The 13,875-nt window shown below is 37.6% G+C and overlaps 1 protein-coding gene across 9 annotated transcripts in view; it reads left to right on the forward strand.

Moving 5' to 3' along the window:
• Positions 1–9,359, forward strand: part of Rps6ka3 (ribosomal protein S6 kinase A3) — a 107,588-nt gene extending 98,229 nt beyond the window's left edge. For all 9 annotated transcript variants that reach the window (XM_021732897.3, XM_078035035.1, XM_005334821.5 and 6 more), the window contains 2 exons: positions 3,447–3,587; positions 4,130–9,359. In XM_021732897.3, the coding sequence (XP_021588572.1) occupies positions 3,447–3,587; positions 4,130–4,252 (264 nt within the window). In that variant the 3' untranslated portion in view covers positions 4,253–9,359. The remainder of the gene's footprint in view (positions 1–3,446; positions 3,588–4,129) is intronic.
• Positions 9,360–13,875: the final 4,516 nt, after the last annotated feature.

Below are 13,875 nucleotides of genomic sequence, written 5' to 3' on the forward strand. Positions count from 1 at the left end.
GTGATCAGATTTTCCTTTTTACATTCTGTGAAGTCTGCTACAAACTGTTTTTTTTTTCTTTTTTAAAGAGAGAGGGAGAGAGAGAGAGAGAGAGAATTTTAATGTTTATTTTTTTTTTAGTATTTGGCGGACACAACATCTTTGTCTGTATGTGGTACTGAGGATCAAACCTGGGCCGCACGCATGCCAGGCGAGCACACTACTGCTTGAGCCACATCCCCAGCCCTCACAAACTGTTATAATCCATTAAGAAGCTTATCAATTAATGTTCCCAAATAGTGAAGTATCAGAAGCTACACATTTCTTGGTTTTTTAGTAAACCAAGGCCAGTTGAGGTTATCTCTATAATTTTCTCCTCATTTACTTTCATTCCAGTATGATTTTTGGTAGGAGAGAATAATATGGGTGAGGATGAAGATACATATAGAGCACAAAAAATTGTATCCAACTAACAGCCTATCTTAAATTCCACATTATTACTAGTAACTTTTGCTAATATGTACAGTTAAGACTTGTGATTGCAAGCATGATGTAACACTGATTACTCACAAAGTAGGAGGGAGGGCTTTCTCTATCAATTTGGGTGTGTCCCTTTAAAAGCAAGTTACATTATGTGAACATTATCAGTCCTTTCGTGCCATGTGTATCACATGTGGTTTTGAGAAGAACAGGAACTTAGCCACTCTTATTGAGCATTTAAAAGACAAGGACTGTGTTATCACTTTTACCTACAGGACCAGTTCATTCAGTACTAACTAACCTAATAAATATGGACATTACTTGTAAGATTTTGTATATTTCAGGTTATGAATGATGAGGACCTAAACCAGAGCATCTGTTGGAATTTGGGCCAAATAGAAAATATATTTAGGATGCAGAATAGACTTGGTAGCTTATTGGACATAAATAAAGGATATATTGGCCAGTCATGGTCATACACCCCTATGATCCCAGCAACCCAGGGGGCTGAGGCAGGAAGATTGCAAGTTCGAGGCCAACCTTGGCATCTTAGACCCTGTCTCAAAATAAAAAATAAAAATGGCTGGGAGTAGCTTAGTAATAAAGTGTCCCTGAGTTCAATCCCAGTTCTTTGAAAGGGATGGGGGGAGAGGGAGAAGGAAAGAAGCGGGTATCAAGCTTGCAGTCCACATTTCTACCTTGGGCAACCATTGCAGGGGGGTGGTCTTTCACTAAAAAGTAGAAAATGAAAGAAGCTTTGAGAAGAGCAGTGGTTACAGATTTGGACATAATGAATTTGAAATGCTTATGTGACATAATACTTGTATGTCCAATACACAACTGGCCATATGGATGCAGGTTTCGGAGAGAAGTTTGGGGTGAAGTTTGAAGTTAGGAGTTGGTATCATCCATGATAACTAAAAAGCCAAGGAAGGAATTAAAGGGAGTGCCACTACTTAAAGAGAAAGCCAGGACTGGAAATGTAGCTCAGTAGAAGAGCACTTGCCTAGCATGGACAAGGGGCTGGGGATGTGGCTCAAGCGGTAGCGCGCTCGCCTGGCATGCGTGTTACCCGGGTTCGATCCTCAGCACCACATACAAAGATGTTGTGTCCACCGAAAACTAAACAATAAATATTTAAAAAAAAAAAAAAAGAAAAAGCTGAGAAGTGGCCATTAAATAGGGTAGCAGTAGGAGAGAGAAATTCAAAGTGACTTGGGTCAAAAATCAAGCACACAGATTAGATTACAATTATGAATTTGGTTTTTCCCTGGACAATTTTGCAATATTTTATTCATTTTAAGCACTTTGGCCCACTTTCAGAATTAGATAGGAGAGATCGCTACTTTGTTCACTTTTTCTTTTTTCTTTTTTAGACTCTTCCTTATTGACTGACTGACTGACTGATTGATTGATTGATTGATTGATTGAGATGGGGGTTTTTCTATGTTGCCCAGACTGGCTTTGAACTCCTGGGCTTAAGTAATCCTTTACCTGCTTCAGCCTCCCAAATAGCTAATATAGGTGCACATCATCATACCCAGCTTATGTTTTATTTCTAATTCTCTTCAGTAACTTATTCCTATTCTTAACTATTAATGATAACTAAAAGAAAGAAACCATACTGCCTAGTAGGAGAGTACTTGGAACAACATTTTCCCAGTACCTCAAATATAGTCAACCTCTAGATTCTGTTAGTTCTTTCTTCTAAATATTCCATTTCCACCCATTTTTCTCCATCTCTTATATCCCTACTTGAAGCTGTCATTTTCTAAAATGGAGTCTCCAGGCTTGCCCCCTCAAATCCATTTTCCTCCACACTTAGTGATTATGATCTCTCTAAACTATAAACTTATTACCTCTTACCTCCAGAATACATCCAGGTTTGCTAATACAACTTACAAAGGCCTTCCTAATCTAATCCCTTCTCAGCTCTCCCACTTCATTGGCTGCCACATTCTCCTTGACAATTTGTACTGTATCCACATTGCACTCCAGTCAGTTCCTCAACTATGACCTGTTCTCTTGAACCTGAAGTCTTTTCTCTAAATGCACTCCCTTCTATCTACCTGAAATGCTGTGTTTCCCCCTTCCCTTCTCTAATCCAGCTCCTGCTTATCCTTCAGGTTTCACCTTCCTCTTAAGAGGTCACTTTCAAGCCATCCCATCTAGTTGAGGTCAGATGTCTCTTTATGTTCCTCTAGATACACCTTGTACTTACTTGTCCCTCCCATCAAAGAACTTCTTGTTTGCTTTGTCTGTCCCTCACTGAATTGAAAGCTTCATGGAGTCGGAGTTCTTCTCTGACATTTATAAATGACAATTATGTTATCATTTTGAAAAGGTATAAAACCATGTGGTGGTGACATGAATCTATATTCTATGCCTAGGAAGGTGTTTGGATATATACTCAGTGTTAACAGTGATTGCCTCTGGAAGAGTGAAATTATGGGTGTTCTTTATGTTCTTTCATTTCTCTGTATTTGCTGGTTTATGTGTAATGCCCGTGAGTTTCTTTTGAAGTACAAAAAAAAATTTTAAAGACTCCTGTAATCTTTGAGGGGGGCATTGAGCCCTCTCCAACTGAATTCTTGTTATGGATGTTTATGTTCTGCTTTTCAATAGCAACACCAAAGTCTTAGGTAGTTGGATATTATTTAGAAATAAATCTCGAAAAATGTCAGAAGCTCAAAAAATCTGAGGGGGAGAAGAGCCAGAATATTTAAATATATATAAAATGTGGTATACTGACCCTTTATTATGCACCAAAATTATTGTTACTCAGAGAGGAAAAAAAAGAGATTGGAGTATTTTTTTTCCAAATTGTCATCTTGGCCAAATTGCTTTGAGCCCAAAGGGCTGCTACCAGGAAAGAACAGTGTCATAGAAGCTAAGGAAGAATCTTTACCAGGATCACATGCCACAGAAATAAAAAAAATAAGAGAGGGGGCATTCAACTTATTTTACTCTTTTTCTTCACATAACAGGACCTGGTGTCAAAGATGCTTCATGTAGACCCTCATCAGAGATTGACTGCTGCTCTTGTGCTCAGACATCCTTGGATTGTCCATTGGGATCAACTGCCACAATACCAACTAAACAGGCAGGACGCACCACATCTAGTAAAGGTGAGCAGCCCCATTCAGTCAGTGATTTTGTATGTCCTCCAGAAGGGTCAGGGCCAGAAGAGACTCTGAGAAGCCCTCTCATGCCCTCAGCAACTTACCTTTACCTTCTAGTATGGGGTCCTCTTACATGGCTGACTTAGAAAAGTCAAGGCATGCCAAAATGTCAGTAATAAAATTAGTTTAAGATGACTTTTAAATTTCTATCAGTCTACAGAAATAGGTATTCACTAACAATAAGGACAGATAAGTTTATGGATATTCCTTTTTTAATATATTAAGGATTGCAAAGTCACAAGTTGAATAGTCCTGAGAAAAATAAGGACCTCTTGTTTTAAACTCATCCCTATACTTTCAGATCTAATTCCAACCTCCCACATTGGCCTGAGTTTTAGTTAAATCAGAAGATTTGACAAGTGTGGCTGTTTTCATTGTGAAAGTAATAAAATCTATGTACATTTGTATATAAAAAATCTGGGGGAAAATGTTTATTTCATATTTGAGTACATATCACTTTTTTTGTTACCTTTCATTTCTTTTCTCAGGGTGCCATGGCAGCTACATATTCTGCTTTAAACCGTAATCAGTCACCAGTTTTGGAACCAGTAGGCCGCTCTACTCTTGCTCAGCGGAGAGGTATTAAAAAAATCACCTCAACAGCCCTGTGAAGTGACCTCAGTGAGATTTGGTACCATGGTGTAAGCTGATAGCACAAGTTCTGGCGACAGGTAGCACATATCTGAGAGACACCTGCAAGCACACACTGTCCCAGCTGGTACCCATAATGCTGCTGCTCCTGCTGCTGCTCCTGCTTTCGTCTCTTCTCGCTTTAAATGATTGTTAGCAAGTTAGATTTTCCTGGAGCTTCGGATGAAATGAAAATGAAAACATGATGAAGATATATTCACTCAATCAACAAGAAAAATAATGAACATATGAATACCACCTAAAATACACTGAATAAAGTACTCTACACCATATAGCATTATTTTTATAGGAAATATTTCATGTCCCTTAAATATTCTTTGTTAGTTATAGGGATGGACAGTTTATGTTAAGCACTTAGCTTAAACAATCCGTTTATATTAGCACTGTATCCCTTGTGCCATCCAACATTTTGTATGTTTTTGTAAACAGTTCATATAAAGTACATTTCTGTACTACTTTCTTTAATGTATACATGCCTTGTTTAACTTGGAATCTATTATTAATCAATTGACTATTAAATCTGATTAAATAGTTCACCTGGATTAACAGTATTGTTGGACAGCCCTAAAAATGGCCACATGTGGAACAGCTGTTGAATGTAATACTTTCAAAATGTACATATCTTTTCCCCATGTCTGTTTCACTGGTTCATTTGTTTGTTTCTTAAAGTCAGGTGCTCTGTTAGACTAACCTAGAGAGCTGTTATGGTACAGAAAGTTATCGTGTGTGGGGCATGAAATCAAGTACACCTATGAAGTTAGTCCATATACTTTGCAACTCCTTAGGATGCTTTTTTCTTCAACTAAGGAAGTAATCCTTGCATTTTCACTCTTACATAGTATACATACTTAGTATTTGACATATTACTTGGGATCTTGCCAATATACATCAAAGGCCTTCAAGAGTCATGGTAAAAAGTTTGGTGAAGGAAAATATAGCAATCCATAATTGAAGTGCTATTGGGTATTTCATGTTTAAATAAATACTCTATATTAAACACTAATTTGAATGTAGTAAAGGCCACAGGCCTCTATATGAAATTGGACTTAAAACTTTGTTATTTTAGGGAATAAAACATTCTTGATCAAACATTATCTGTTCTAACCTGAAATCATGGCTAAGTTAACCCAAGTGAATATTAATTGTTTTCTGAATCTTTCCTGATGATTTAGACCCATATAATTCTTCCTTTGATTTCAGAAATGACCGATTTTCATGATGGCTCCTGGGCCCACTTAGATTGAAGTGTTCATTATCTACATCTAATTTGCTAGTTTCGCGAATTTTTTTGATGAAAGAAACTTCTGTACCCATCATTACCTATATCTTTGCCAAACTACCTAGCATACATCAACATGTAATGTAAAAAACATAAGAGCAAGGAAAAAATGATTTAACGTACCTCATCAGGAATGTGCCCAAACAGATGTAAGTCATGTACTAAGCCATTTACATCAGAAATCTGCCAGAAGCTTTAAATCTTCCCATAAGAATGTTCAGCCAAGAGAGTGTGCTTTATCTAAATGTTTTGAAAGCCACTTTTAATTCCTTAATTTCTCCTATATGCAATTAAAGAGAAATAGGAAATTTATAACATTCCTTTTTGCCCAACAACATAAAACCCAACCAAACAACATAAAATGATAGTTGCATAGAAACCAAATGTACGTTTACCTTCTAAATGAAAAATATAAAAGAGGAAGGGTATCAGAAGATCTAGATTTTTTAAAAAATTTTAAGCTCTTGAGTGTACGGATGCTAACTATTAAAAGCTGCTTTCTGTTGCTTGGAAAGAAAGCTGTTTTTTTTTTCCTTTTCTGTTCAGTTTTTCAAGCCATGGTCAACCCAAATTCTTGTCACTTTTTAACTGTTAATATAATTCTGAGCAAAAAATATTTTCAGATTTTTGCCAGTGATGTTATTCCCTAATTGTTTAGAGATATTGTCCACCATCATCTTTTAGAACTAGAAGTAAATATATAAATCCTTATAAGTTACCTGGTTAGATTTTATCATATTGCATATAAGGAACCTGTGACCCAAATCAAAGGCTAGAATTCTTCTCTGCATTTCATTTTTTTTCTTCGTAACACCATGCTGCCTTTCCTTCATATTATCCCCTGACCAGTAGCCAAATTTTAAAAAAATTCTTAAGGTAGTCATCTACTTTTATATGATACCAAGATTTTTTTTCCTTTCAAGGATCATTGCCTTCTTTATCTAGTCAAACTGTCAGTTTATTGGAAAAAAGCAAAAGTGAAGGCTTTCTGCCTAAAATGCAGTTTATTAACTTAAATTGTTCTCTCTCTGGTTCTGATGTTCTCATTGCCTTTGGGCAGACTTGGCCAGTAATGTGCTCCAAGTGTAGTGCTTGTGCTAAGTTAAACTTCTCATTAATTTCTTAAAGTCCCAGTTCTTCCAGACCTCTATGGTTGTGGTATTGAGAACCCTGAAATCTTTTGCCCTTTACAAGTTGCTGCCAATTTTTCAAGCTTCTCCCAGGAGTTGTTAGTCCGGTCTTAAAGATATCAGTACCTTTTACAAACTTCCTCTTAGTTTATAATACACAATAATATTCAGAATGATAGATTGCATTTAACATTGCCAAGCATGCACTGGAAAGTATGAATTACACTACCATGCGTTTTGTATCTTCCCTTTCGAGTAATGATATTAAATGAAGGTAAGTTTTTTGCCCATTTTTATTTTTCCTTTTTATGAATCATTTCAGCTCTTCCTGGTTTATAGTGATATCTTCTTTCTAAATACATTAGACCCTTGATTTTAACAGATTTTATGTGAGTACATTTACAACCCCAGAAGTCCAAAAATGTGATTTTGGTAGAACCTAACATCAAGATGCTGTGAGGCTGCCATGTGGGAAAAGTCACTTGAGTGTCCGAAGAAAGGGTGTGGTGTCTATGCAGTAGAATTTACCCATTTCACATGCATTGCACTCCAGTGAGTGATTTTGAATCGAGCATTTCCTGTCTTTTTTTAAGAAGTGACTGCTGTTGGGGTCAGGTACATCAGGGGAGATAGGGCTTTTCATTTAGCTGTGACCTGTACCCTCAGTCCAGGCAAGATTTGAACAGAGGGTGGGTGAGTGCAAAGACTCCAAGAGAAGATAGAATGTGTTTGGTAGGAACAGGACTTGGTAGGCCTAGTCTAGAATGAGAGTTGGCATTCAAGATTTAAGGACCTTGGCACAGATGTGCTTAATCATATTGAGGCCAGCAGTGCACACTCCTTGGCCTTGATAAATGACTTACCATTTTTTCAGCTGGCTTTACTATATTTTATAGAGTAAACCAGATCTTATAGTGGTATTGAGCATTTGAGATTTAGGAAGGTATTAGGACAGATAGCTCAGGAATGTAAAAGGTCTATTTTCTGTGATTCATAAATACATAGGATTCCTTGGCTGATCTTGGTGCTTAAACCAGAAGGTTCCAGTTTAGATCTCTCTGTCCTGAAAGGTTCAATTCCCTGTGGCTAATTTTAAAGTGGATGTATACTTTGAGCCTTATTTAATTCACAGATAAGTTGACTTAAGTCAGTATTTTTATTTCAATTAATGAAAATAGTCCTCTTTCAGCCCCAGGTTGCTTACATTTTACTGGTCTCCCCCTAGTGACCATTAGTGGAGACCAATTAACGAAAGAATAAATTCACTTTCTTGAGACTGTGGTATTCTACAGAGCCACACTTAACCACTTTTTGCAGTGAAGAATCTACAGAATGATGATACCCAAATATGGATACCAAGAAGAATTTGTATCTACAATGTGCTTTATGTATTTTTGACACTGCTGCATTCTGTGTGATCAAGTAATTTGTAACTGATTCCAATGTGACTGAGTGTTCTCAAAGAATAGTAACTAAGTCAACTTAATTTTCTTAAGTCTGGTATTACTATCAATTTCACATTTACCACTTTGATTCCAGTCTTTTAACTGTTAATAACAGAGCATACCAAGGGTTGGGATGAGAGCCTACTTCCTACCTCTTCAGGCACTTTCCTCATTATTTTGCCATATAACCTTGAACTGCATGATAAGCTGTTTAAATGTCCATGACTTCTCCCAGAGTAACTAGCAAAGTATATGACATTTTGAATAGAGATTAGTGGAAAAGAAATTTAGAGATAGAAGTTCAGAGGTGCAAACCTTAAGAAAATGTCTTTAGAGCACATACCATTTGAGTAAAGTATATGTAAATGTATATGAAAAGAGAGTTGCTATAATAGTCCTCTCTAAGTAGATTAGTTCAATATCTAATGGAAGTGAGCATCTTTACTCCTATTATCACTGTAGTACTGATTGAACTGTATACTGAGTCTTTCAAACAAGTATTTAAAATAGAACTTTTAAATACAAAGCAAGGACATAAGGATAAAGATTTTGGTTTGTGTGTCTATATGTGTAGTTTACCATCTAAAGCTTTGTTTTTTAATTTAAAAAAGCTTCTTCAAGGTATTGCCGTTCATTAGCATCCTTAGTGATTATGGGTTATGAGTTTGTAATTCCTAAAATCATATATTAGTTTATCTTAATTTTTGCCCTAAACAAAAGGGAAGGTCTACACCTATGGGATGTAATTATTTTGCCTTTTTCTCCATGGGTGGGGGTGGGAATGGGATGGGTATCTCTTCAGCAGTTTTTAAAAAAGAAAAATCACAAATATTTTTCTACTATTATATATGATCTTACTTTATACTAGTTTCTCTCTAGTAAAGGCATGCCAGAAGCCCAAGGTACCATATCACAAGTTCTTACATATTGTACCCTTTATTGGTGGTTAAATCACATCAGATGCTTGGCACTGCTGCCATATAATTATGAATTGCTTGTAAAGGATCAAATATCACTGAATACTTTAAATTGTTTTACTTAAGAGTCTAATCTGGGAAGTTTGCAAATCGTACTATTAATGTGTAATCTAAGCTCTTTCAGATGTATCCATGAATAATCCTGGAACAATATTGCTTGTATTCCTGTCATAGAACAGGTTTTGTAATCTTTAAAAGAAATGAAAATTTATATAATAAAGTTTCAAATAAATTCAGATATGTCCCTTTTACCAGATTATTTTGATTATATGATGATCAAACCTTATGAAATTATTCTATCCAAAGCATATTTTTGAAATTGTATTAATAGAATTTAAAACAGGAATATTTCTGAAATAAGTGCAAAATAATTTTGTTGTGCATTATCTTGTTTGACCCAAAGGACTTGTCAGATCAGACACACATAACTCATATTAGTTACACATCTTACCAATACAAAACCTGATTAATGATTTGAAAGATATAAGTTAGTCAGTAGGCACAAATGAGACATTCTTTTCTTGGAGAAGTCCAAAATGATCAGATTCTACTCCAAAAATTCCCCTTTCCTTCCTCATTACAGTATATTTTGGGTTCAGAATTAAAGGATAAATTTCCTGGTGAATTTATATGTGGAGACCTTGTTCAAACAAAGGGAGTCATTTGCTTTTTCAGCTTCGCCTTTTCATACCTCATTTTTTTTTTTGAGAGAGAGAGAGAGTGAGAGAGAATTTTTTTAAATATTTTCGGCAGGCACAACATCTTTGTATGTGGTGCTGAGGATTGAACCCGGGCCGCACACATGCCAGGCGAGTGCGCTACGACTTGAGCCACATCCCCAGCCCATACCTCATTATTTACACAACTTAATGATGAGCCCTTGTTTTCTCCAGTCAGCCATACATCATGAATTGCAGGTTTTACAATAAGTCATCTATAAAGACCAACTATATATTTTGGGGTGGGGGGGTACTGATGATTAAATCCAGGGGCACTCAACCACTGAGCCACATCCCCAGCCCTTTTTATATTATTTAGAGACAGAGTCTTGTTAAGTTGCTGAGGCTCACTTTGAACTTTGGATCCTCCTGCCTCAACCACCAGAGCCGCTAGGATTTCAAGCATGCACCACCATGCCAAGCTGACAAAGTATATCTTGCTAAAAGCATTTAGAAGGATTTTTCCATTGTCTTTCTACTAGCAAGTCTCATTAGCATGTTTGAAAGGAAATTTGAGGTCACTGATTTCTAATAGAGAGGGTACTTAATAATAAGCCTGAAGTTACCCCTTTTCCTGTAAATGTTTTTATATTCTGAAATACCACAGATTGGGTGGCTTAAACAATAGAAATTTATTTTCTCAAAGTTCTGAAAGCTGAAGTCCAAGATTCAGGTGCCTGCAGGCTGTGACCTCTGTCTTTGACTATAGATGGTGCCCTCTTTCTGCACCATGGATGTCCTTCCTTCTCCTTCTCCTTCTCCTTCGGATTGAACACAGAACTTTGCCCATGCTAGTTAAGTTCTCTACCACTGAGCTACATGTCCAGCCTGTTCCTTTTTATAAGGACACCAATCATATTGCCTTAGGACCCTATCCTAATGGTCTCAATTCAGTCACGTCTCAAAATACTGTGATATTTAATTCTGAGGTACTAGGGGTTGGAAATTCAACTTATGAATTTGGAGAAGACAATTCATCCCCTAACAGTTGATGCCGCAGTCTGGCTGGGTACAAAATAACCGAGCCGCCACCAAGCCTTGTAGGTTCAAACAGCAACTCTTTCTTTTTTTTTTTTTTTTTTAAGAGAGAGAGAATTTTTTTAATATTTATTTTTTAGTTTTCGGCGGACACAACATCTTTGTATGTGATGCTGAGGACCGAATCTGGGCCACACGCATGCCAGGGGAGCATGCTACCGCTTGAGCCACATCCCCAGCCCAAACAAACAGCAACTCTTTATTCCTGAACTCTCACCGGCACTCTACACACACCGATTCTCTCAGAACGCCTGGGAACTTCAAAGTAATGGCGCCTAAGGCAGCAGGATCCGCCCTATTCCCAGCAGGATCCACCCTAATCCTGGAGCAGGGTCACCTTTCAACCATTCCCTCTGGCAAAAATGCCAGGCGTCATTCTGACTAAACTGCGGCTCTCAACAAGTTGGTTTAGGTGTTAGCCACTTATATAGATTTGGGTATTCAGATATGATGGCCAGTGGTAAGTTCTAGTTGGCATTATACTGAGACACTGTAAGGATGTTAACTGTATTTGTTTTCTGTCACTTTTGTAATAACCACAAATTTAGTGACTCAAAACAATGAAAATTTATTATCTTACAGTTCTAGAGGCTGGAAGTTTAATATGGGTGCCACTGGGCTAAAAAAAAAGGGTCTCAAGCTAGGCTGTACTTCTTATTTTTTTTATACCTTTATTCATTTTTATGTGGTGCTGAGGATCGAACCCAGGGTCTTGCACGTGCTAAGCATGTGCTCCGCCGCTGAGCCACAATTCCAGCCCTAGGTTGTACGTCTTTCAGGAGGTTCTTGGTTAGAAGTGTTTCCTAGCCTTTCCCAGTTTCTAAAGACCACTTGTATCGCTTGACTCATGGAACCCTTCCTCCATCTTCAAAAGCAGCAGCATGCCTGGGGCTGCAGGGGCAGCTCAGTATTAAGAGTGCCTGCCTAGCACTCTGGAGGCCCTGGGTTCCATCCCCAGCACTGCAAAAAAACAAACAAACAATAAAAAATACAGCAATAGCAGTCTGGTCCTCTTCGTATGCATCTATCTCTCTGACCTCTTTCTTCTGCCTGTTTCACTTAGCATTTGTGTGATTAGATCTGATCTATGGAGATGATCTAGGATAATCACTCCATCTCATGGTCAACTGATTAGCAACCTTCATTGCTTTTGCAACCTAAATTCCCTTTCACCGTGTGAGATAATATACACAGTTTCTAGGGATTTAGACATGGATATCTTTAGAGTTTACTATGCTACTTGCCATGATTATCTAGAGAAATTCCTGACTCCTCAAGCTGACCTGGAGTAGGAGTATTTGTCATGGTCATGCTTTCTGCAGTTTTGTGTTAATGTACCTTGGATTGATAGAATTGACACTAAAAAATATAGGTAAAGGAAGTGTAGGATGATGCTTTAAAATATATATATACAGGCTGCCTAGGAATTAGGATAGACATTCCAAGGAAACTGATTAAGCTGAGGCCTAAAAGAGGAAAGGTGAAGAGGAGAACAAAATGTATGGAGATTCAGACAGATTGGAGGTTCTTGAGAAAACAAAATGTTTTGTATATGTAGAGCTTAAAATATAAGAAGACTTGAGGCTTAAGAGGTAGGCAGAGGCCAGATCTTCAAAAGCATAGTTAATCTTATTAAAAATTTAAATTTCATCCACTCTATTTCCTTTACCACTCAGACTGAACCTCATGGCCTCATAATTGATCATCTGAACTTTTCTCTCAGAAGCACTCTGAACTTCCTAACCTTTTTGCCTTTATACTGCAGCCATTGAACAAAACTCCAATTTTGGATTGTTTTGGTTTATGCTGTGTATACACTTCTGGACACTGTATGTTGGAAGAAACCATACAATTATGCAAGCTGATACCACTGCAATCTAATATTTTCTAATCTCAGCTAACTCCCCAGTAGTATTTGTCAATTCTTTTATTTTTCCATGGTCAGATCCATTCTCCCATTTCTTTTTCTGAACACTTTTATTGAGATACAATTCATAAGCCACAAAGTCCAATTTACAGTGTACAATTCAGTGGGTTTTAGTATAGAGACATGCAGCAATTATCATTCTCATTATCCCCCCAAAAAACCTTATACTCTATTCTAAGCTACCATTATCTTTTCCTTGGATAACTGCAGTAGCATCTGGTATGATCTCTGTTAGTGTTTGCCCCCTACAGTCTGTTCTTTGTGTGTGTGTGGGGGGGGGGTACTGGGAATTGAACCCAGGGCCTTGTGTATTCAAGGCAAGCATTCTACCAACTCAGTTATGTCCCCAGCCCCCATATTCTTAAAAGAAGTCAAAATAATCTGTTTAAAACTGCCTATGGATTTCAAAGATCTGGTCTCCTTACCTCTATAATCTTGATCTTATCTCCCCAAACTCTTCCCTTGGCCTGTTGCATTCTTCCCATACTGGACTTCTTGCTACTTCTTAATTAAAAAAAAAAATGAGACAGGTTCTCTCAATTTTACCCATGCTGGTCTTGAAATCATAGGCTCAGCCTCCCACCTCAGCCTCTCCAGGAGCTGGAACTACAGGTACATACAGCCATGCCCAGCTCCTTCTTACTATTCCTTGAATATATCAAACATGCTTCTATACAGAGGCTTTGCTCTTGCAACATATTTCCCCCAGATGTTCACATGATTCACCTCTTTCCCAGTCATTCTGATGAACAGTCATACATGGGAATCATGCTATCTATCATAGGGAAATGAACCCTGATGTTTATTTTGTCCTTCGAGGTTTTATATCAGGCAATTGACAGAGATTTTGTGCGTGTGTTTGTGTCTGTGTCGTGTGTGTTGCTGGGGATCAAACCCAGGGCCTCACACATACTAGTGGAGCACTCGGCCACATTCCCAGCTTGACAGAGACTTTCCATTTTTAAACATTTGGACTTCCAGCCAGGAGTGGTGGCACACACTTGTGTAATCCCAATGACTCAAGAGGCTGAGGCCTAAGAACTGCAAATTTGAAGCCAGGCTCAGCAA

This window comes from Ictidomys tridecemlineatus, chromosome X (assembly GCF_052094955.1).
Source record: "Ictidomys tridecemlineatus isolate mIctTri1 chromosome X, mIctTri1.hap1, whole genome shotgun sequence".
In the NCBI taxonomy this organism is placed as follows: domain Eukaryota; kingdom Metazoa; phylum Chordata; class Mammalia; order Rodentia; family Sciuridae; genus Ictidomys; species Ictidomys tridecemlineatus.